Below are 26190 nucleotides of genomic sequence, written 5' to 3'. Positions count from 1 at the left end.
AGCTTTCAAGCAGAGACTTCTAGAACACATTGGAAATATTCGCAATGCCGAACAGGATATCAGAAAAATGAAAACAATTACAAGAGTAGCCAAACACTTTCTCAAAATACATAATAGTAATCCCAAAGATCTGACAGCCTTTGGTATGGAAAAACTAAATTTAGGTATAAGAGGAGGTAATATAAAACAAGAACTTCTCAAAAGAGAAACCAAAATGATTTTTCAGATGGGAACGGTACACCCAGGAGGCTTGAATGATAACAATAACTATATGGTTTTTCTCTGAACAATCAGCTAGAGATATATAAAGGAAAATAAGTATACCTCGATGAAATATAACCTTATATACTCTCTTCATGTGGGGATTGTAAGTGTAATACAATACAACATATTAGGGAACGACAATAGAATATAAATAAAAGCTTGTAGAAACCCAAATAACTCAAAATAAATTACAAATGATATTAACAAATAACTAATAAAGAATTTATTAACTCAAACTTTAGAAATTGACTGATTCTATTATTATAATATATCAATACTCACATGTGTGGATGTGTGGTTGGTCTGGTAAGGCCCGGTGTTCTTGTACATCTAGGATAAAAATAACTTGAATTCACATATTTACATATTATGTTATATTCACATCACTTCTAAACAAAAATAGTAAAAAATAAAAAATGAAATAAAAATTAAAATAATTTAAAATAAATAATAAAAGATAAAAAACATAAATAAAATAAAAAAAGATCAATGAAATCATGATATTCACTTGAAGTAACTGACACATGTAATAATATTTCTCACTATCAAAGTATACACAGTAATTTTTGTCAGTCACTTATAATATGTTTATTTTTACTATAAACCCTAATCACATATCTATCACTTTTTCAATTTTTATTAATTTATCACACACAAGTTAGTTTAAAGTTAGTCACTTATAGAATTAATTTATAGTAAAAGGACAGGACCAATAACATATCCTATCAATCAAAAATATAAGACTGTAATCTAAATAACCTAAAATCAATAAGAAAATGCAAGTGGAATCTCATAGCCATAAAGCACCAAACATTTTGAATCTAAAAATCTAACTGTTAAAGAAACACCAATTGGGTAAATCAGAATTAACAAATATTTAACATACCTAAATAAGCACCATACATAATAGAGAGATATGTATCTACTCAATATAATCCAAAGGAAAGACTGGATAAATAGAGAAAAAACAATATGTAATAAACTTGATATACTCTTAAAAAGATATATAGCCAGACTGAATCCAGCTATGAATAAATCACGGGGAAACATGACCCCTTAAATATACTGAGATCACCAAAGTGATGAGCCTTGTGAAACTTCTCTTCTTTCCCTTTTAAATGAATATCTTAAAATACCTTGTGATAAACAAAGATAGAGATTGATTCCAAGAAGATATATAAAAAACGAGTGTTAATAGCTGAAATAGCTGAAATATAAGACAGCGTATCTGACGAACACACACCTCCAAAATAACACAGTTGGATTGGACATAGTTCCGATCACGTGACTAGGTAGGAACCTCTCATAGTGTATAAAAGAGATGTCAGATCATTGCCTCAGCTTGCCTTGGACAAAGCAGACCATAGCGAAACGCGCGTCGGCGTCCTCGCTATCTGTTTATCTGATTTCTCTCTAACTGGCAGCTGTAATTATACCCCGATATATCCAGAGTTAGTTCGGTGGTATTTATAGGTAGTTAGCAATACACTCCCCGTATGATGCATTTCCTCTAAGATTATCCTATACTATGTGCTAATTATTATACTTGGCACTTATAAACAGCGCTATAGCCTAACATAATACTATGGGAATGGTTTAATAGGAGTGGTCATGAACAATAAGCATACTGGTTAAACTAATTACTGTGATGCTACTACCATTTTGATCAGCACAAGTCCAAACATTAACAGGGAATATACTAACAGATAGCGAGTATTTTTATTACTTTTAATATATATTTCGCTTTATTTTAACCAATACCAATAAAAGTTATATTTTATTAATAAAATACGATCATTAGAAAGTATTAGTGCACCTATAATACAACTTTCTCTCTTTCCTTTTCTACAAAGAGAAGTGGCGAAGTCAGAAGCGGAGATGGAAGGCGGGACAGAGGGAGGGGGGCGGGGGAGAGGAGGGAGCTGAAGGTGGCAAAGAGGCGGCTGGGATTGGAGGACTGAGAAGAAATGAGGGACTTAAAGAAGGATTGTTTAGCGAGGGAGAGGGCAGAGGAGAAAGAAGAGAGTATGAATTTAAAGTGGAGGAAGTCAGCCAGGGAGCGAGATTTCCTCCAGAGGCGTTCAGCAGTGCGAGAGCATCTTTGGGGGAAGCAGGTGAGTTTAGAGTGCCAGGGTTGGGGAATAATGCGCCGTCGGCGGATAGAAGAGGCCGTGGCAACAGCGTCCAGGGCAGTGGTGAGGGAGTGATTGTAGAGAGACAAGGCCTGGTCGGGACAGGTCAGGGAGGGAAGGGGTGAAATGAAAGTTTCGAGAGAGGAGGAGAAGGAGGAGGGGTCAATAGCATCCAGGTTACATCTAGTGAGGGTGGCTTTGGGCGAGGCAGGAGCAGGGGAGGAGGACAGAGTGAAGGAGAAGAGGTGGTGGTCAGATAGTGGGAAGGGAGAGTTGGAGAAGTCAGAGAGATCACAGAGATGAGAGAAGACAAGGTCAAGGGAGTGACAAAGACAGTGGGTGGGGGAAGACGTCCACTGAGTAAGGCCTAGGGAGGAGGAAAGGGCGAGAAGTTTAATGGTGGTGGGGTCAGAACAGTTGTCAATAGGGATATTAAAGTCACCAAGTGTGATGGAGGGGAGGTCAGAGGAAAGGTAGTGGGGGAGCCAGGCAGAGAAGTTGTCAAGGAAAAGGGAGGAGGGGCCTGGGGGACGGTAGATGACGGAGACACGGAGGTGGATGGGGGAGAAGAGACGGATGGAGTGTACTTCAAAGGAGAAGGAGAGGGAAGGTACAGTAGGAATGACACGAAAAGTGCAGTTAGGGGATAGGAGGAGGCCCACTCAGCCTCCTGGACACTCGTCTGGTCTGGTGGGGTGGGTGAAGGAGAGGCCCCCGTAGGAGAGAGCGGCGGGTGAAACGGTGTCAGAAGAAGTAAGCCAGGTTTCAGTGATGGCAAGAAGATTAAGAGAGTTGAAGATGAAGAGGTCATGGATGGAGGAAAGTTTGTTGCAGATGGACCTGGAGTTCCAGAGGGCACAAGAGAAAGGGAGGGAGGGAAGAGGGGAGATGCGGATGAGATTATCAGGGTTGATGGAGCGAGGGGGAGGGTGAGGGGTGGGGCAGTGAGAGTTGGGAGAGAGAAAGGGGCTAGGGGAGAGGATGGGTATAGGGAAGGAGCGGGGCGGCATAGTGGGAGACAGGAGGGGACTGGGAATGAGAGAAGGGGCAAGAAGAGGGTAAGGGCAATTAGCGCCGAGGTGAGGGCAGCAACGTAACCTTTGCATTCTAGCTGGACAAATATTCAATATGATGTAGCACTTATCCTTGTGTATCAAACCATTGTCCCATAAATTGTAAGCTTGCGAGCAGGGCACTCTTACTTCTCTGTATATATGTATTACCCAGTATTGTTCTATTACTGTTTGTTGCCAATTGTAAAGCGTTATGGAATCTGCTGGCACTATATAAATAAATGTTGATGATAATTATATTTTTCTTAATCCATAAAAATCAAGCATGTTTATATTGCTGCATTATATTAGGCTACATCGCCTCTGTTGGATGCATATTCCACCTATCCACTACAGTTTTGGTAAATTACTTTTTTCTCCAATTTCCTCTAAAGCTAGTACCCTCCATTTTACGCTAGTGTCTTTTTCTCACACATACCTGCCTGCTCACCAGCTTTTCAATCGCATGTGCCCCACCTTCTTCTCTTTCACATTCCCCCAGTTCATCAAACTTTTCACACACGTCACCCCTGCATACCAGCTTTTCTCTCATGTCACACAATATGAACAGAAGCTTTTCTCCCGCATGCCACCAAATATGCCCACCAGCTTTTCTCCCGCATTAAACCACATATGCCCACCAGTTTTTCTTCCACATTTCACCCCATCTTTTCTCTCGCAGCACCTTATACAACATATGCTCACCAGCTGTTCTGTCACATACAAGACTTAAACCTTGGCGAGTAATACATTTGACACAGAAAATCAACAGGGGGTGGCCATTTACATACAACACACTTGTATTAGAATCATTTTTAAACGTCCTGCCACCTCAGTGACATCACTTCATTTATTAACTGCACTGCTGTGGGCAGCTTCGTAAGGCAATTAATTCAATAAACAATAATAAAAAGACAGTATGCCCCCCCCCCCTACCCGACAAATATTAGCCAGCTCCAGTGCTGCCAGCCTAGGTTGGTTATTATAAAAATTTATAGACAACACCAATGGGTGATGTTTTATTAACCAGGAACAGGGGAGAGAGTCATAGGAATAAAATAATACACCACAGTTTATATTGTAATTATAGCACTGACAGTTAAAACAACTGAAGTGTAGATTTTAAAAAACAAAAGTATTTATTTATTTTGATGTATTAACTTTTAGCGGCCAGTACATGCCAAACTCAGGTTGAAGTTTGGAACTAAAGGAGTAGTGAATACGCTGACCAGCTACCCAGCAAAGGTGGTAGTGCATAAAATTTCTAAATGTTTTTAATGAAAGGTTGCATTGGAAAGGTTTTTATTTATTTATTTTAAAAAAAAGGTCTGATGCTTAAATCAATAAACTAAATGGGCAAACCTCTAAACAAAGTGAGTCCTTGGAAGAAAGTAATAGGTAACATAACATGCAAAACGACGTGATAAAAATAGGCAAAATCTTCTCCTAATCTTTAGCTCCACATCTCCTCCAAACAACACAGTAACCTTTTCAACATAGGGCAAGCAGCAGTCCACTTTACAGGTTTGAAGATAGATCATACGAAACAGCACTCTTTTACTGAAGATAAACGCTCCCACTCATAAACCTCTAATAAATATTTCTGACGCCTTTTATTAACATTGAACTTTTTCAAAGCATACAAACAATGAAGCCACATTTCCTTATATTCAGACCTCCATCCAATGAACATCCTTCACCTAATAGATTAATTATGTGACACATGCTAACCTCAACTGAACCTAAGCAGTTCTCTCATAGCACAAGACATACCTTATTATACATAGAAAATAAGAACTTTAACATACAAAACAACCTGCAGCTTGGTCCAACACACTGTTATTAACTAAATAAATATTCAATTTAAATATATATATATATATATATATAATATGTGAAATATAAGAATATTCACAAAGAAAAGGTAGAGAGTAGAAAACGTGTATATTAGGGGCACTCTATGATTGTTTATTTATATAAAACATACATTTTAATGGTTCATTTAAAACGATAGAAAAGTCCCAATATAGTACCTTAGTACCACTAGTAGCGAAATAAAACCAAAATAATAATCAAAATAAATTTGTTAAAAAGGCAGAACCAACTGCCTAGGCTCGCTGTGTGATATGTTTTGCAATTCCCTTAATTATATTATATCTGGGTAATATCGATCGTCATGCTGTCCAGGTGTCTGGCATAATAAGCAGTTTAACCAAATCAGTATAGGCACTATTAAAAGTGCAAGAGAGATAAGCTATATCATTACAAACAGATCCTATTTGCATATATAGTGTTATAAATCTAGTTCAAATGAATTATTTCCTTTCAATACTTTATTGATGGAGGGAGAAACAATTTAATAAAGTTGAATATATAACCTTTGGGACAGAATCAAAACCATTATGTTTTCTTTTATAAAGTAAATAGGTCTGGATATCCCAATATAGTAAGAGTTGGTAGCGCGATTGTATTATATCCCGTTTTACACCACTGTGATCTTCTTTATCACAGAGAACACCAAATTAGCTACCTTCCAGTATCACTCCCTAATGAGATTGATATGGTGTCCCTCTTTGAACTACAAACACTTCTTAACAGATTGACTGTAATCATGCTCCCCTCTATACAAAGTTGTGGGGTAAGGTGATCATATAGTGCAGACCACCTCTGTTATGTTGTAGCCCCTTAATGTATCATATCTCCCTAGTTTATACACAAAAGGGCAGCATGAGTCACACATGTAAGTAGCACAGCGAGGCGGACGCCGACGCGCGTTTCGCTTACTCGCTTTAAGGTTAATTCGATACCTTTGTCAGTGTAGTGTTGTAAAAAAACCAATATTTCATTTATATGTGTATTGCTTATGTCTGTCTCCTTAATTATAGCTGTGCGTCACTTTATTGTACACTCACTCAATACACATTAATAAAAATGCAAAATATATGTATTACATTTGTCTGCGTGTATAATGATTTAAATTTTTGTATACAAACACGTTTTATGCTTCCTATAGTTGTGAATAGACGTGTATTTTATATATGTCTGGTTGCATATTAGTACATCTGTGCAAATGGTAATGAATCTTACACCTCTGTTCTGTAACCCTTTACAAGTACATATGAACATGTTTTATAGTTGAACCTATATTTACTTGCTAATGCATATATTTGTAAAATACACAGAATAAATCACACATTGTACATCCAACAGATTTATTGTTGAATTCTGTAGAAAAAATATACAGTTGAAAAATATAAAGTTTTAACATATTTATATTAGTACTATAACATTTAACTTTCCATTTGTGAAAGTGGCTAGTGCTTTGTTGCATAAGCTTCTGAAAAAAATTGAAACCTCTCCATGAAGTTTTTTTAATTTTTTTTTGTATATCACTGATGTTTGCCCTTAATTATTTAAAATATTCGTTAAGCCTTCCCATCTTCTCTACCACACCCTGCAAAAGACTACCGACATTCTTTTCTCCCTCTGAACATTCTTCCAATATGAAGATGGTATCTACAAGAAAAGGAAAAAATATGTTTAACTTTATTAAAGATATAGAAGTTAAATGCTAAAGTTCTTTTCGAACACCAAGCAAATTGCCAAATTGCTCACCCTCTACACTGCTCGTAATAACTTTATGTTGTGGTCCCTCTTGTTGCATCTCTGCAAAGGTGCCCTTTACCTCCATAGGTTCTGTCAAAAAGGCGCCCTATTATAACGATATATGTTTGTCCCAAAATCATTTTACAGTTTCCACAGGCGACTTCAAATACCTTCTTTTAATACATCTTTTTTTCTTCAAATTCGGTATCTTATCTTTCTGCCTTAACAAGTACCTGCACAGGTTTAACATTTTCGGTACCTACGCAGCACGTCATCGTCCTTTCTTCATTCTGGAAATAATACAACATATTCAATACACTATTGTCAGTCGTTCATCTACAAATTCACTAACAAGTCCTTTAAACAGTTGCACAACATGTCAAACTCACTTTTTTAAAAGTTTCTACCGATTTGCATCAGTCTCAGTTGTTCTTTATTTTTTAGGTCTGGCCAACGCTTCTGCACTTGAAATGTATTTCTTTTCTTTCCAAGTTTCTCCTTAATTTGTTTTAGTAATTTCTGCATTATTAGTTCCTTACTGGTATTGACTCTTCAGTATTTTCTCTTTTGGCAGTCGTAGTCGTACTGGTCCAGTACTTTTACCATCATCTCCACCTCTCTCTGGGTCATTGCCTTTGCTCTTTTCACGTCTGTTAATTGTATTTCTTCTTCTTCCTCATCATCCCCCTCCACTATTTCTTCAATTTGTTTCTCAACTTTTCGCACCACCACCGACACCTGCTCCTCATCCCTCATCTTCTAACGTCCCTCTGCGTCAGACAGGCTCCTCTGTAATTTTATTTTTTTACACTCAGACATGGGTGTTCATGTCAGTTGTGGACCAATCAATAGTGGTACCTGCACAGAATGGAGCATTGTGGGCGAAGGCCATGCGTGTAAAATATCCTTGTGTTTGGCGAGCATATCAATATATTTAACCCCTAGTGGTCCGAGAAATATGAACGGATACTACAAGCTTTTTACACCTTACATTCAATGGCATACAAGGTAAGTTGTTTATGGAAGGATTATGAATGTTTTCTTGTACCATTGTGCTTATCGCAAAAAGTCTCTTATTTTTAAAGAGAACCTGAAAATGTCATATGACCGCAATGTGGAGCTCATAAAGGATTTCATTGAGACTTATTGGGTGCAGCACTGTCTGTGGAAGATCAAATCAAAGGAATAGTACATAATGTGGCTATGCAAGAACTTGTGAAAGCATGCCTGCCACATTACTCTATAACAGATGTAGAATGGGCAAAGACCAAAGTACGGAACATCCGGACTGTATATAAGAAAGAACTAAATAAGGTTGAGGCCTCAAAAAAATCTGTGGCAGGTGCAGATGATGTTTATGTGCCAAAACTATGGTACTTTGACCTTCTGCATTTTATCTGTGAAAATGAAATTACACGGCAGTCCAACTGCAGCCTGGATATGGACAGTAGTTCTAATATAATGTGGTCCAAGCAGATGATAGACCTCATAGTGGAACTGTAAGTAAAGTATATCTTGCTGTTTAACAGGTTTATTAAAGTAGAAATACATAACAATAAAGTTTGCACACATAACATGCTTATGAACAATTGTTACACAAAATCATTCTACTGAGAATGCAAACAACACGCCTAGCTCGTGACAGTCTATAATCAAATATACGCCTTCCTGTAGACTGACTGCGTTGCGGGTAAGGTTTCAATACATTGTTGTGCAGTGCAAATGCTTCATCAGCCACAAACACAAAATTTAGACTATATTTTGTGTTACTTCCAGGTGGAAAACGGCAGGTTATTTACCTGTTAAACTATTGGTATCCTTTATTCCTCCGTGGCAGCATACACTATGATATTAATCCACCTTGCACGTGAGTCAGGACAGGAAAGAAGACACACCCGGAGGGTATATAGGGCCACGCCTCCCTCCTTCCTGTATCTTTGGTTTTCCCAAAGCTGAAAAAATATCTTAAACTCATATTAGAGACAAGCACCAAGAAGAAGAAAAGAACTTTGGGTGAGCAGGAGGAGTAAAGGAAACCAGTTTAACAGGTAATAACTTGCTCTTTCCTCTTCCTCCTCCCCATTATATATTTTAACTGAAACTTATTGGGTTCAACTTGAACACTTAACATCAGGGCCGGACTGGCCATCTGGCACTTCTGGCAAATGCCAGAAGGGCCGATGGCTAGTTGGGCACCATGCCCGATCGAGCAGCGCAGCTCACTATGAGTTTCAATGTGATATAAATCACATGGGACGGCACCTGTCACATGGCGCGCATCCCATGTGATTACCGGCATCGGCCGCACATCAAATTGAAATTCTGTCCGCCGAGTGTGTCTCACTGACTGGGGGCTGTGTTTCACTGACTGGAGGCTGTGTTTCACTAACTGGGGGAGGACTGTGTTTCACTGACTGGGGGGGCTGTGTGTTTCTCTCTCTCTCTGGGGGGGCTGTGTGTGTCTCTCTCTCTGGGGGGGCTGTGTGTCTTTCTCTCTCGCTCTGGGGGGCTGTGTGTCTTTCTCTGGGGGCTGTGTGTTTCTCTCTCTGGGGGGGCTGTGTGTCTTTCTCTCTCGCTCTGGGGGGCTGTGTGTCTTTCTCTGGGGGCCTGTGTGTCTCTCTCTGGGGGGTCTGTGTGTCTCTCTCTGGGGAGTCTGTGTGTCTCTCTCTGGGGGGGGGATGTGTCTCTGGGGGGGCTGTGTCTCTCTATGGGGGGCTGTGTCTCTCTCTGGGGGGCTGTGTCTCTCTCTGGGGGGCTGTGTCTCTCTCTGGGGGGCTGTGTGTCTCTCTTCTCTCTCTGGGGGGCTGTCTCTCTCTCTGGGGGGGCTGTGTGTGTGTATCTCTCTCTCTGGGGTGCTGTGTGTGTGTCTCTTTGGGGGGGCTGTGTCTCTCTCTGGGGGGCAGTGTGTCTCTCTCTGGGGGGGCAGCGTGTGTGTCTCTCTCTCTGGAGGGGCTGTGCCTCTCTCTCTCTCTGGGGGGGCTATGTGTCTGTCTCTCTCTGGGGGGGCTGTGTGTCTGTCTCTCTCTGGGGTGGTTGTGTGTCTGTCTCTCTGGGGGGCTGTGTGTCTGTCTCTCTCTCTGGGGGGGCTGTGCCTCTCTCTCTGGGGGGGCTGTGTGTCTGTCTCTCTGGGGGGGGGGCTGTGTCTGTCTCTCTGGGGGGGCTGTGTGTCTGTCTCTCTGGGGGGGGCTGTGTGTCTGTCTCTCTGGGGGGGGGCTGTGTGTCTGTCTCTCTGGGGGGGCTGTGTGTCTGTCTCTCTGGGGGGGGCTGTGTGTCTGTCTCTCTAGGGGGGGCTGTGTGTCTGTCTCTCTAGGGGGGGCTGTGTGTCTGTCTCTCTGGGGGAGGCTGTGTGTCTGTCTCTCTGGGGGGGGCTGTGTGTCTCTCTCTCTGGGGGGGCAGTGTGTCTCTCTCTCTCTGGGAGGGCTGTGTGTGTGTCTCTCTCTGGGGGGGCTGTGTGTGTGTCTCTGGGGGGGCTGTGCCTCTCTCTCTCTCTGGGGGTGGCTGTGTGTCTGTCTCTCTCTGGGGGGCTGTGTGTGTGTCTCTCTCTCTGGGGGGGCAGTGTGTGTCTCTCTCTCTCTCTGGGGGCTGTGTGTGTGTCTCTCTCTCTGGAGGGGCTGTGTGTGTGTCTCTCTCTCTGGGGGGGCTGTGTGTCTCTGGGGGAAGGGGGGGGGCTGTGTGTCTGGTTGGCAATTGTGTGTGTATAAGTACATTGTGTGGAGTCTGGACATATATATATATTATATAAATATATATATATTATATAAATACATGTGTGTGTGTGTGTGGGGCCATGTTCATATTGTGTGCGTGTGGGTGCAGTATTTTATTATATGTGAGGGAAGGGTGGATCTTAATATAGTGTTTGAGGTAGGCTATTTAATCGTGGAGTGTAGGTGGGGGCTAATTTTTTTAAGGTGAGGCGAAGGAACCTTTAATTTCATGCTGGGGTGGTTTAAGGCTCTCAATTGAATATGGGGCTGATTTGGAGGAGGGCTATTTATTTAATGTGAATATGAATTATTTATTGCTGGGGATGGTTGTGGAAAATGGCTATATTTAGTAAACTTTAATGCTATTTAATTTATTGCTGGGACTGTTTGGAGGGAGGGAAATATGTTTTGAGTAAATGGGTATATTCTTAATTTATTGTTGGGGCTGGTTGAAGAGAAATAGGTATACTTATTAAATGTGAATATTATTATTGTAGGGACTGGAGGGAGGCCTAATTATAAAACGTGAGTGCTATTGTTTTAACACCAGGGCTGGTTGGAGTTATCTAAATGTCATGTATCTCATTTTTTTCAAAATATGGCATCCAATATTCCAAGATCAAGACAAGAAAGAACTGAGCTAAAGAAACCAGCTGCTAAAAGTGGTGAAAGTGAGCAAGACAGGTAGGAGAGAGCAGGGCAGTCTGCCAACTGTCCTGAATCTGGTAAGGCATTCTTGAATTTGGGTGACTGTCTCACTTAGTCAGGATTTGGTCCGACTGCAAGGACAGTTGGGAGGTATGTCCCGCTTCACAATGTACTGCTTGTGAAGGCAGAGCTGTGTGCATCTAACAGTAGTGCACACAGTATTGCCTGTGTATTTGTCTAAAATGATAACAATGTTACATAATAGGGGCCCTGCTGTCTTAAATACCCCGGGCCCCCTGAGCTTTAATCCAGCTCTGGTTAGGGAAAGGGAACTGATAGCTGCTCTCAGTTCCCAGACAAGACACAGTCTGCAGAGCAAGCTGAGGAGCTCTAATTATCACAAGATTTGGTAATCTCGCGAGACAAAGAGCTTCCCTGCTCACTCTGAAGGAAGTTCCCAACCCTTATGGATGTCAGCAGCACCAGAAGCATAGATAAGTACAGTGGGCTGGGGATGGTGTGATGTGGCTGGGAGGGCGTGATAAATGTAATGTTTTATTATAATGTATGTATCAATGCCCCATGTTGGCCACACCCAAAACACAATGTGGCCACGCCCTTTTCGGCGGCACACGGTTTCTTTCATGCTTGAACTGAGGTGGGCCTGTGTATTTTAAGTGCCAGGGCTGATTTTTAGGCCCAGTCCGGCTCTGCTTAACATATACATACACACATATATATTTTCTTTTTTTAAGTCATATTACTGTACTAAACACTTTCCTTCCAAACCTGGCATCTGCTGACACTTGGACATTAATCTGATAGTGCTTAGTAAAAGTATGTTTGGAGGACCAGACTGCAGCCTTACATAGCTTCTCCATGGAGGCAGATTCCTTCTCTGTCCATGAAGTCGCCATGGCTCTTGTTGAGTGTGCTCTTATGCTTTGAGGCACACCCACCTTCCTTACTATGTATGCCTCTCTAATGCAAGATTTTATCCATCTTGCCACTGATGCCTTTGAGGCTGGACCACCTTTATTGTTGCTGTTGATTAACACAAACAACTTGTTTGTTTTCCTAAACTCCTGTGTCCTCTTCAAATAAATCTTAATGGCACAGACCAAGTCCAAGCAATAAAAGCAATTTCTTGATTAATATGAAATCGTGATGCTACTTTTGGTAGAAATTTTGGGTTGGTTTTTAGCACCACTTTATCTTCATGCATAATTAGAAAAGGTTCCCCTGCCCAGAGTGCTTGTAGTTCTGAAATCCTGAGGCTGAGGTAATTGCTACCAGGAAGAATACCTTCATTGTTAAGTATTTCTTGGAAACGTTTTCTAAAGGTTTAAAAGGTGTCTTTTATCAGGGTCTCCAACACAAGGTTCAAGTCCCATGGATCCAAAGAACAGCGATAAAAGGATCTTAATCTCTTTGCTGCCTGCATAAACTTTATTACATACTTATTTACGGCCAACCTTCTGTGTAACAATGCTCAAAGAGCCAATATTTGGACTTTAAGTGTATTAACTGCTAGTCCTTTATCAAACCCATCTTGCAGGAATTTAAGAATAGTACTTATGGAAGGACTTTTAGGTGAAAAAAATTGTCCCAGTTTCTATAATGTGTCTTGGATGTTGACCTTTTCCTTGCATTTAAATGTGTAGTGATTACTCTGCTAGAAAAACCTTAGCATCTCAGGTGTCTCCTCTCAGAAGCCATGCCGCTAGCCTCCAGAACCCTGGGTTTGGTTGGGCCTTGATGTATCAGATCTGGCTGTAGTGGAAGGAACCACTCTTTCTGCACCCCTAGCTGTAACACCTGAGGGAACCAAGCTCTGCAGTTCCAAAAGAGTAGAATTGTTATCACTGTTACCCTGTCCCTCCTTATTTTTTTCAACACTTGAGGGATCATGGACATTGGTGGAAACACATAGCCCAGATTAAATTGCCATTTTACTGAAAAGGCATCAACAAACTCTGCTTCTGTGTTCATAAACCTCCTTGTTTTGGCATTTTGTGAAGTCGCAATGAAATCCACTTGCGGGTGACCCCACCTTTTTACAAGCTTCCAAAAAAACTGTTTGTTTAGTGCCCATTCTCCTCGGTGCAAGATGTTTTGTCTTAAGAAATCTGCACTGGTTTTTAAAGCACCTGCTATGTGCACTGCTTTCAGACTTGCTAAATTGTCCTCTGCCCCCAGCAGTAGAGGCTGTACCTCCATCATGAGCCGGCTTTTTGTGCCTCCCTGATGATTTATATAAGACACTACTCTCTGGTTGTTTGAATGTACACTAACATGCTGACCTATAATAAGATCCTGGAAGTAAATGCATGCTTCGACCACCACCTTCATCTCCCTTATATTTGAAGGTAGAGTAGCTATATCTTCCTGCCACTGACCTTGCGCTATCTACTGTGTGCAAGTTGCGCCCCAGTCAAATAGACTTGCGTCTGTTATAATGATTATATGTTCGTGATCTATAAAAGAACTGCCACTTTCCAAAGTGCTGTCTGGGGACCACCACCGCAGATCCTGCCTCACCTCCTTTGTCAGTAAAAATCAACTGACCTTGATCCTGTGTATTTCTGTTCCTTTTGGACAGAAAATTTAGTTGAAGACTTCTGATGTGTAGTCTGGCCAATGGCACCACATCTATGGCTGATGCCATAAGACCCAATTCTCTGAGGCAGTCTTCTGCCGTGCTCCAAGGTGTTCTTCTGAAACATAACACCTCCTGTTTTAATGTTTGTTTTCTTTTGGGTGTCAGAAAAGCCTTCCCTAGTGCTGTATCTATACACATACCAAGAAATTCTATCCTCTGTGTTGGATACAAATGGCTCTTCTTTTCATTTATTATCCAGCCATGGTCTATAAGGACCTGTAGCACACGACTGGTGACTCTATTTTCATTTTCTACTGAAGATGCTGCTATTAGGATATCGTCTAGGTAAGACCACACTAATATGCCCTCCTTTCTCAGCTTTGCTATGACAACAACTACAACTTTGGTGAAAGTCCTTGGTGATGTCAACAGTCCAAAGGGGAGACATTTGTACTGATAATGACGGTTGAAAAATCGCAAACCTGAGAAATTTCTGATGTGCTGGGTAAATTGGAATGTGGAGATATGCATCTTTTAGGTCTACTGCTGTAAGGAATGTTCCTACCTCCAAAGAAATGAGGATAGTTCTTATTGACTCCAACTTGAGCTTTCTGGTATTGATATGTTCTCTTAAATCTAAAATTATCCGAGACCCTCTGCTGCTCTTTTCTACTATGAAGATCTTCAAATAAAAGCCTTTCCATTTTTGTGCCTCTGGAAATTTGCAAATGACTCTGATTCCACAACATCCTTAGATTTTGCTTCATTACACCTGCTTTTCCCTGCTTCTGGGATTTGGTGATGCTTGAAATACCCCTTGTGCAGGATGATATAGGAACTCCAGCCTATAGCCTTGCTGTATTGAAGATAGCACCCACTCGTCTGCTGTGGTTAATGCCCATTCTGCCAAAAAAATGTTCAATTCTGCCTCCTACTTTGACATCCACCACTGAGAGGGTCTCTCTGGCATTATTGAGAAAAAAATCTTGCAGAACCTCGTGGCTCCCTGCCTCTATGCTGGTGAAAAAAAATGTCTTGAATTGCCAGACTGATAGCATCTTGAGTAACCTTTCCCAGGTCTATAAAGACTTGCATCTATAAGCTCTGAACGTGGGCTTGGTCCCCCTGAACGCCTGAGGGGAACCTCTTCTTAGGTCTATTCAGGGGAAGCCAGGCTGATTTTCCCACATACAATTTTGCAATAATACTATATAATCCAGCCAAAACAGATACTCTCCTTCAAAGGGGAGTAATATTAATTTATTTTTGGACTGTAAATCTGCCAGCCATGGGCGTAGCCATAATGCTCTTCTTATAATGACTGAGGAAGGCATGATCTTAGAGGCTAGTTTAATTGCATCCAGGGATGCTTCACATATAAGTTCAGCTGCCAACTGCATATATTGAACAATCTTTAGGAGTTCACGCCTCTTTATTCCATCCTGTATACATTTTTCCAAATCATTACCCCAGATGTGCAATGCTCTGGCTGTCACAGCTGTAGCTACAGCAGGCCTTAATGCTGTCCCGGAAACCAGGTGAACCATTTTGCACCATTTTCAATCCTTCTATCCATAGCATCCCTGAAGGAGTTAACATCTTCAAGAAGAATTGTAGTTCTTTTCAGTCTGACTACTGCTGTGTCCACCCTAGCGGGTGTATACCAAACCATAGTTTACACAGGAGAAAAAGGGTACATTTTAGAAAATCTATTCATGGTACAACGTCTATCTGGAAACTTCCACTCTTCTGATGGTATACTGCTGATAACCTTATTTAATGGAAAAAGGTGAGCCTTCCTTTTAGGCCCCTGAAACAATGCTTTCTGCAAAAGCTGCTCTTCTGAAACATTCTCAATTTCCATCACCTTGTAAATAGCTCTTAACAGATTTTCCAACAAATCCATAATAAAATTAGGTTCTTCTTCACACACAGCCAAGTCTTCATCAGATAAATCAGACATGCCTGATTCCACCTGTTGCTCACTAATTACTGAGCTTGACCTTTTAGACCTCAGCTGCTGTAAATCATCCTTAGTAACAAAAGTTTTAGCTAATGTCACCTTCATCCACTTTAACATTGCCACCATATGAGAGGGGGATGTTGCTGTTCACTAAAAATACATTCAACACACATCCTTCCAAAAAAATCTTCTGGCAATTTTTTGTCACAAATCCCACAGCAAAGAATCTTCTTGTTTTTTTGCAGTTTTCTCCACCACCTTCTCACTTTCAGTTTGGGTTTCTGATCTAAAGACAATATTGGAAACTAAATAAGCCTGCACACTGACCAGCTAAAGAAAACATGAGTTACTATTAGAGATGCTCACTGACCCCCGTGTTTTGGTTTTGGATCTGGATTACCTTCGTGTTTTGGTTTTGCAAAATCGCCCTTGCGTGTTTTGGTTTTGGTTTTGGTTTTGTTTGATTTTGTTTTGCAATTACATTTATTTGTGCTAAAATAACATAATTTAGGTATTATTTTGTAGCTACATTATTATTAACCTCACAAACACTAATTTCAAGTCATGTTTTATTCAATTTTGACCACCTCCTACGTCACAATATGATTTTCATACACTTGAAAAGAAAAATGGCTGCAGTTCTTGCCAGTGATAACAAAAAGGCCATTGTCATGCCTGGGCATAAGACCAAAAAGCCACCTCTTAAGTGTGGAATTATTTTTACACAAATCCTGGCAAGAGTTGTCTATCCATTTGTAGCGTTTTTAAAGCCACACTCAGTAGAGGTAGGGACCTTAACCATCTGGGATGCTCATCCATGTTTCGTCATTTTTCAGCGAGTTCTTGGAAAACTGTTGGGAAAATCAGAAACTTAGGTTAAAAAAAACAACAACAAGCATTCCAGCATAATCTACCTCCCTTCTCTCATCTACATCCCAACACCTGCAATCTTCCCCCCAACACCTTCATAATAAATATCCCCTGAACCAACAATTGGCAGTTAAACAATCTTTTGCAAGAGGAAGCAAGAATGAAAGCTGTCACCCAGTCGCAAAGTGGATCACAGATGCCCTGGGTACTATGCTAGTGTTAGATCTGCGTCCAATGTCCACTATTAATACAGTTGGTTTAAGACATTTAATTGAGGTGTTTTGTCCCTGTTAGCAAATGTCATCACTATACCATTTTACCAGAAAAAGGTAATTCTCTCCTGTACCGGAAAGTTCCTAAAAATTTAATTATTGGGCGACAAAATGGCATTCTACCCACTGTACACTTAACCACAGATATGTGGACAAGCGGAACTGGGCAAACTAAAGATTATATGACTGTGAAAGCCCACTGGGTTGGTCATTCGCCTTCTTCAGCATGGACAGCAGCAGCATGTACCTAGGTACGTCACATTTTTGAGAAGTAGGCTACTCTGTGTATCAGCAGCTTCAGTAAGAGGCATACAGCTGACAATCTGTTCCAAAAACGAAGGGATGTCATTGAAAGATGGCTAATCCTGCTTGGACTCTCCTAAGGATATGTAATTTCTGATTGCGACCCCAATATTGGTCAAGCATCACAGCGGGGTTGAATTCCATCACATTTCCTGTTTTGCACACACTATAAACTTGGTGTTACAGAACTTTTTAAAAATGACATTCAGGAGATGCTGTTTGTGTCCAGAAACATTTAGGGGCAATTTCTGGTTTCTGCAACAGCATGTAGGAGAATGCAGCAGCTGCAAGAAGACTAGCATTTGAGGGGAATATACTTTAGTTACCTGTGAAGAAAGTGCAGACACGGTTAGCTTGAGTCAAGTCATTGCCTTAATAATACATTTTGAAAAGGTGCTACAGAAAATTATAGTGTGAAATAAAACAAAGTAAATGTGCTAACTATATTTTAATTGTAGATTAAATACTTAATTTTCTTCGCAAGGATCCCAGACTTATCAACATCTGGTTTGGACGTCTTCTCCTTCAGTTTCTCTGGCAATTGCTTGTTGTAAAAAAGAATTGCTTTCCCAAGCCACCCAGTGGTGATGCAGATGAGTCCGCACAACATTTTGATATTTGCTCTGCTGTAAAAGAATTGCCCAAAAATCATGACAGCTCTGCCCTAAAATCAACTAGTAATTGCATTTGGAAGGCCATTATCGGCAATTACATCTTACTACACAGACTTCTATGATGGTGGGATGAATTAGTATTGTTTGAGGAAGATTATCACTAAACCCCGCCACCTCTCCTGTTTCGGAGTGAGCTATGGTACAATAAAATGTAACTGCAGATTTAGACCAAGACTGTCAGCCCTATTATTTCTATTTCAGCAATTACAATTAGCAATGGAGCTTCTCTTTGGGTGTTCCCTATATAACGCAGCACAATTTGCCTGCAAATTCTACAGACAAGTCTGCTTGTCTTCCTCTTCATCAATGACTCTTAGCAATTGAGCACTCGTCTTTGGGTGTATATTACACCCAAACATTATTAGTGCAAATTATGAAAAATACAGTTTAATCCCTGATAGGCCCTCCACCATCCTTTGCATGTTAATAGTAGGATTGGTTGGAGTTATGGTCAAGGTCACACATTTTTTTGACAAATCCTTCAAACCAGCCTAGATGTCAAACTGTTGTGGTCTGCCACCTGCGTCATCCCTGCTTGTGTTTGGAAAGTGCAAATTGGTGCCAGAACCTCACGTGCCAGAACTGCTGCCACTGGTGCCACACTGCTGCCTCTGGTGCAGGACTTACACAATCAACCGCATCATCATCAGCGCCCTCGTCGGATACCCAAATCTCCCCCACATCGTCTTCTAAAGACAAAGTGTCATCATCACTTGGTGTATCACCGGCTACACTTGGGCTGTTCAGGCACACATCAGCCAAACTGCTGAAAGGGCCCCTCTTTATGGGTCCACTAACAGAATGCTCACGATTAGACATCCCACTGTTGGATGGACTCTCCACAGGGATTGGTGTCATTTCTGATTCTGAGCAAACATTATCCTCTAATGCCTTACTGTTATCTTGCAGCTCGGCTTTGATGCATAACAGTAGTTGTGCACCACTTGTAGGCCCGGTAACATTTTTTGATCTGCCACTAATAGACAAAGGTGAAGGCCTCATTCTCTCTTTGCCACTGCGTGTATAGAATGGCATGCTGGCAATTTTTTTTTATCGGCACTTAACTCTTCCTTAGTTACACTTCTTTTGCGCTTCAACACGGTAAAATTTTTTGGGGTGTGTGTTTTTTTGACTGATTTCAAAAGACTGTAGTTTGACATCGCCTTTCCCAGATGACGTACTGGGAACACTACCATCAGGACTGGTGACAGAACCTGGTTGCTGATTCTGCTCATATGTGGACTGCTTAGAATTCATTATGAGCCCAACGCACTTGTAGTGCTACAAATTGTTTTAGATACTGCTGACAAATAGGACTTTTGACAGCCGGAAATATTAATGCAAAAAAATGGGGGACACCCAAAAAGCACTTGGGAGTGCTAAAAATTATATTTTTAGTCTGCTGACAAATAGGACTTTTGACAGCCAGAAATATTAATGCGAAAGAATAGGGGACACCCAAAAAGCACTTGGGAGTACTAAATATTATATTTTAAATCTGCTGACAGATAGTACTTTTGACAGCCAGAAATATTAATGCAAAAGAATGGGGGACACCCAAAAAGCACTTGGGAGTGCTAAAAATTATTTTTAAAATCTGCTGACAGATAGTACTTTTGACAGCCAGAAATATTAATGCAAAAGAATGGGGGACACCAAAAAAGCACTTGTGAGTGCTAAATATTATATTTTAAATCTGCTGACAGATAGTACTTTTGACAGCCAGAATTATTAATGCAAAAGAATGGGGGACACCCAAAAGCACTTGTAGTGCCAAATATTGAAAAAAAAGACTCCTCTATCCTCCTCTCTTCTCTATCGATTGTTGTCAGAATTGGAATCAGAATTGTATTGTCTGTCCCTGCTCTAATCAGCCTGTGACTACACCCTGCTCTCTCCCTCTGTCAAATGGCGATGGATTGCTGTGGAGGCAGGTATTTATAATTTTCAAGTATCACGAGAACCGAGCCCCGAGATTCGTCGACGTCACGATGACTTACGGCCTCGATTTGGAACCGAGCCCGCCCATCCCTAGTTACTATAATATAAAAATGTGCTTACCCTGATTTGTGTCTTTGGGACCGATTTTCCTCCATATTTGACTTCTCGCAGGTACACAGCGTATGTTATATATTAATGCTCCACTCTTGTTTATGTGATAATCGCGTTTTTTTTCTTCAGCATGCACCACTTGCGGAAAGTCACTATGTCAATTTTCAGAGGGCAAGAAAAAAATAATCACTATTGCTGTGGGAGGAGGCACCAAGGGCAAAAGTATCACCAGGGTAGAGGAAATGCCCTATGTTATGCAGTCCTCCTAACTATCAGAGAAAGCAAGCTCCCATGGAGGGCGTCACTCCGATAGGTGCCATGCAAGCTCATATGGCTGCCGGAGGAGTCACGCTCCATATGGAGGGTGTCACACCGAATTGGGGCCTATGCAGGCTCATATGGCTGCCCGCAGGATTAAAGCTCCCAAGGAGGGCGTAGCTCCGTAAGTACGCTGGTCCCACCACCTATGCACTGCCAGACTTTTAGGAGGACCAGACTCCTAACCTCCTGCTGGCCATAGAAATAAGTAAGAGAGAAAAACAACAAACCTGAACTGCCTGACTCTACTACAAGGACATGAAAGAAGACACAGGAAGGAGGGAGGCGTGGCCCTATTCACCCCGGGGTGTGTCTTCTTTCCTGTCCTGGCTCACGTGCAAGGGGGATTAACCCCATAGTGTATGCTGCCATGGAGGAGGAAGAGGAAATTAAGTTCATAGTTTTTTTTAGTTTGGCATGAAAGGGAGTCTGTCCCAATGCACCACCAGACACTTTCTACAAATAAGAATTCAAAGTTCGCATCCACTATGGCCACTAGAATGATGATGAAAAATCTTTTGCAATTATAATAAAAAGATTCACTTTTGGATGAAGGCATATTTCGGATATGTTTCCCATAAATGGCACCGCCACAGTTTGGAAAATTCCATTTCCTCTCAAATTCTTGTTCTACCGTTGCGGAAACTGAAACATAAAGAGGTGTGAAATAGTTTAATTATATGCATTTTATATCATACTCTTATTTTTCTCATTTTTTCATTACTCTACCTGCTGTCCAGTCACAAGAACTCATGTTTGAATTTGCTGACCAAGAAGAGACAAGTACAACTATTGTACAGGGAAGCCAGGTAACAGTCAACAGCAAGATTGTACATGAGGTTGCAATTCCAATACAAAAGCAATAGAAGAGAAAGAAAAAAGGCTCCGTGAAGTTGATCAAAGTGATGTGCTAACTACAAATATGGTGGAATGCACAAACAGTTTAATGGCCCAAAAAACCTGCACAACACACTTTTGATCTACTTGGAGCAACACTAGCAAGCAAAATGAAAAGTACTAGTAAACCAATACAAATAGAAATGGAGCATTTGGTGTGCGACCTCATGTGTGGGGCTACCAAGAAAGATTTGTACCCGGATACAATTCTAACGCCAGCAAACCACAGGCAGACACCATCGTACACATTTTGGCATACACAAATGCAGCATGGTAGTATGGGAGGACAATATTTAATGCCAAAACCATACATGACCTCTACTCCTATACTCAGCTCAAACATGCAACAGTTCAGTGCAAGTTCACCACAAATGGATAATAGCGAAGTGTTGCAATATGAACAACTATAAACTGTTTATTTTTTACTTCTTTTATTGGTTTGCACTTTATTCATTTACTGTTGTCACGATACTTACCCTTCCACGTTACCCCGCAGCTCCGTCGGACCCGGAAGCCGCACTTCCGGGTTCGGCGGTCACATGACCGCTACCTAGGGCGGTCACATGATCGCTACCAGGGCAGGAAATTCAAATGGGACACTGCATAAATACATAGCTCTGACACTTGGAGAGTGTCAGAGCAACTTACCAGCTCCTGGCTCCTGATTCCTGTGTCCTCCTTGTTCTTGCTTCCTGTGTGTTGACTCCCAGTGTACCGACCCGGCTTGTTCACCCTTCTGGATTCCGTTTTCCTCCGTGTACCGACTTGGCTTGTTGACCTTCCTTATTGCCTGTGCTCCTGACCCGGATTGCCTCACGCTCCTTCCTCTATACGTTTATGTGCCTTCCTGTGTACCGATCCGGCTAGCTGACCACGCATCTGTTCTGGTGACCCGTGTACCGACCCGGTTTGATTGACTCCGAGACTGTCTCCTGATTCTGTCTGCATTGCCTGCCTGTGTACCGACCCGGCCTGTCCGACTACTCTCATCTTGCTCCTACTCCGCTGTACTACATCTTGGGGCAAACCTGAGGACCGCGACCTGCGACTCCTGGCAGCAAAGCCCACCCCGCCTTGCGGCGGTTCTTGGTGAATACCGGGGAGAACGATAGACTCCGCACCTTAAGTAAGCCAGCGTTAATCAAGATTAGTAGTGTATCCAGTAAATCCGTTACAAATGCATATTGTAAATGTTATGTATGTTAATAAAATTCTACATTTGTATCTAATGTGAAGACTATTTATGCCTACCAACCTTCATATACGGTTCATGGAGAACTTCAATGATAGCATCACAGGTTCCAGGTATTATCAAACCCAGTTTGCCAGAAATCTTAGGGTAGCAACCAGTATCTAATCTGCAGATATGGGTCTTCTTAAACGGGTGTCCTCCTTCTAGATGATGGGGATGACTAGTTGGAGCAGTTCCTGGAATGTGGGTTCATTCATTCTCAGGAAATTTCTGAAGTCATCAGGATTGTTGTCCCCCATCTCCTGTAGAAGGGGCATATGAGAAAATGCGTCTCTCCTCTTGAACCACTCTTTGGTCCAACAAGATCTATTCTTTCCTTTCAGGTCTGTATTTTGCAGTCTTCTTGCCACAGCGAGCAGATAAAGAGCAGTTGCTTGTTGTTCTTCAACAGTATTCATATTAGTAAAAACAAATTGTTTATATGCGGTTGCGAACGAACGTACACTGTACATGCGCTAACGAATGTATGAAGAAAACATGTTACCTTCGCTTTTTTATGAGGTTTGGGGTGGATACTATTGAACATGCTCTGCCCTTTATTTAAATTTCTTGGGGATATTGTTACATGGACCTCGTAAGTCGTTTCAGTGTGTACAAAATCTAATCTTTGCTCACAACAATATGGCTGAAAAAAGGTGCTGTCCAGACGATTGGTCTTTCATTAATCGCCTAAAACATGACTAGTGTGTACACATTAATCGCCCGAGCGATCGTACCTTCGGTCGAAGGCAACGTTGTTGTAGATAACACGTTGGTCGTAAAATTATTCAGTGTGTACCTAGCCTAAAGCAATATATGATGACACTGTGACATACTACTATGTGATACATATGAGGACACTGTGGTGTGTGTATATATATATATATATATATATATACACACATATATATATATATGTATATTAATATATAATGTATGACATTATTGTGCAGAACAATGTGGTATCAACGAGGACTCTGTTGTAAAGAATTGTTTAACAGAATGTGGCATATATGAGGACAATGCAGTAGTGAAGTGGCTTATGTCACTAAGTGAAAAGAAATATGGAAACATGGAAACAGAAAATTTGGCAGCAGATAAGAACCACTGGGCCAATCTAGTCTGCAAGGGTGGGCTGGGCCGGGGGGCATCGGCCTCCCGGGCCGCTCAGTGTAACCGCTGTTTGGGCCGGCCGAGGATGCAATTTTTCCTGATTAGCAGCGACGCACCGGCGGCCGCATCACATGACACGCGATGCGGCCGCGTCAGTGCACAGGCGGCCGCATCAATGACACGCGATGCGGCGTGTCATCAATGATGCGGCCGCATCGCGTGTCATGTGATGCGGCCGCCTGTGCTGCCTCCCGGGCTAAAGTTTGCCAGCCCACGCCTGCTAGTCTGCCATATTTTTTAACCTATGGTAAGCTCAAACCCTATTTGATCCTTGTTTATTTGTAAAGATATCCTTATGTGTATCCCAAGCATGTTTAATTGCTCAACTGTATTAGCCTTTACCACCTCTGATGAAAGTGTATTCCACTTATCCACTACCCATTCTGTGAAGTTATTTTTCCTTAAGTTTCCTCTGAACCTACTTCCCTCCAGTTTCAGTGCATGTCCTCATATTCTAATCTTCTCTTCCTTTAAAGAATGTTTCTTTCCTTGATATATTTATATTGAGGTTTCTGTGATGTATGTAGTTTATTAAGTGTTTATGAGATAGCATATGTAGTTAGCAATGGTGTTGTGTTATAATGAAAGTACTGTGTAGTTATGAAAGTTGTGGTAGTACTGAGAATGAAAGCGCTTATTGCGTATGTTGTGAGTTATAGTTAGCAATGATGAGAACTATAGTAGTTGTGCATAGTGAGAATTGTAATGGGAATAGCAATGGAAGCTGAGATACACACACACACAATTAACGTAGTGTGTATATAAAATACGCAAGTAGCAAAGGAAAATTGATATTGCATTGTACCATGTGTGCGGTTTTATATTATGTGTATGATTGTTATTAAAGATGGCTATGTTAACAGGAATATATACAGATAACATCTGAATGCAATCTTTCTTGATAGAAGTATCATTGTCCTGATGTGTTATGTGTATCTATGTATATATGGCTCTCTATTAATATTGTATGAATGCATAGCAGAATCTGTGTGTGAGTGGCTGGAAGGAAATCTATATATACTGTGTATATAGTCCAACATCTAGAATATTTGCTATAGTGTGACTGAATAGTATTTAGTGATACATACACCTATCACAAACATTTAATTTAGAGCAGAAAAGAAATAGTAATTATTGGGTTACCTTTGCAGTGGTACATTAATGAGTTTAATTATAAATAGTTATTAAATGGTCAGTAGCATATTTACTTCGCTTTTTGCTCATCAACGTGATTAGCACTTCCTTTAACATGTATTTTTTAACATTTCTGGTTTTATTAAATATAAAGCTTTGGATATTTTGAATACTGTTGGCAAATGTCACAGCAGTGCTGAGAATCGACTTCATACCAGAACACAAGGCTATTTTAGGATCTACTGAACTACCATCTCTGTTCAGCTATGGGACCCACAGAGCTCAACTGTCAATGCTGCTTCACCATCTGTTCAGCTACCCACTGAGCTCAATTGTGATTGCTGTTACCATCTCAGTTTGGCTGTTAGACCCTCTGCACTCAACTGTTAGCATCCTCGACCTCATCGACCTCATCGTGTCAGAGCTGCAGAAACTGCCTACTCTAATAACTACAGCCAGGGGGAGAAAAAAAATCCTTCACCTCTTCCATTGTCCCACACAATTTGGATTGTTTCTTTAAACTTTCTCATTACCTACTCTAGCTAATACACATTCATTCACATCTCTCCATCATGCACCTACTCAACTTACAGTCTCTACCCCAAACCTTTCCATCCATACTGTACTTCCAATCCCGCCAACCTTATCCACATATCTCTACTACCTCCTCTTCCCTTCTCCTGTGCACTATGGAACGCCAGATCTGGCTGTAACAGACTTACAGCCACAATCTATTAATTTCAAAATCCCTCAACCTCCTTGCCATTACAGAACCTTGGCTCACCTCCTCTCATACTTCATCCTCTGCAGTTCTCTCCTATGGGCGACTCTCCCTCAGCCACACTCCCAGACCTGGAAACAGACAAGGAGTAGGCATTCTACTTTCTCCTGCACCTTCCAAATCATACCCTCTGAACCATCCCTCTCATTCTCTATCTTTAAAGTCTACACTATCTGTTTCTTTTATCCTTTCCACCTTCGTGTTGTTGTAATTTGTCGACCCCCAGGTCCAGTTTCCCTTTTCCTTGCATCCTGGCTCCCTTATTTCCTATCATTTGACCTTCTTACTCTCATACTAGGCAATTTCAATATTCCCATTGATAACTTAGTTCACTTACTTCCTCCTTTGGTCTCTCCCAATGGACCTCATCTCCCACCCACTGTGATGGACACTCCCTTGACCTTGCCTTCTCCCGCTACTGCTCCATCTCTAGTTTCTCTAAATTTAGCCTTCCTACTCTACGACCACAACCTCCTTTCCTTTACCCTCACCTTAGCTCATACCCTCCTCC

General features: G+C 41.3%; 1 protein-coding gene across 4 annotated transcripts in view; it reads right to left on the bottom strand.

The window, feature by feature from the left end:
- Positions 1–26190, bottom strand: part of VPS16 (VPS16 core subunit of CORVET and HOPS complexes) — a 521592-nt gene that overhangs the window by 140971 nt on the left and 354431 nt on the right. Inside the window, exon 21 of one of the 4 annotated variants that reach the window (XM_075179981.1) lies at positions 16694–16825. The exons of the other annotated variants lie outside the window; for them this stretch is intronic. Coding sequence (XP_075036082.1) covers positions 16769–16825 — 57 coding nt within the window. The 3' untranslated portion in view covers positions 16694–16768. Of the gene's footprint in view, positions 1–16693; positions 16826–26190 lie in introns of those variants that run through there. 4 annotated transcript variants of the gene reach the window in all.

The sequence above is a fragment of the Mixophyes fleayi genome, chromosome 7 (assembly GCF_038048845.1).
Source record: "Mixophyes fleayi isolate aMixFle1 chromosome 7, aMixFle1.hap1, whole genome shotgun sequence".
Taxonomy (NCBI): domain Eukaryota; kingdom Metazoa; phylum Chordata; class Amphibia; order Anura; family Limnodynastidae; genus Mixophyes; species Mixophyes fleayi.
This window is presented reverse-complemented; position numbering and strand designations above follow the sequence as displayed.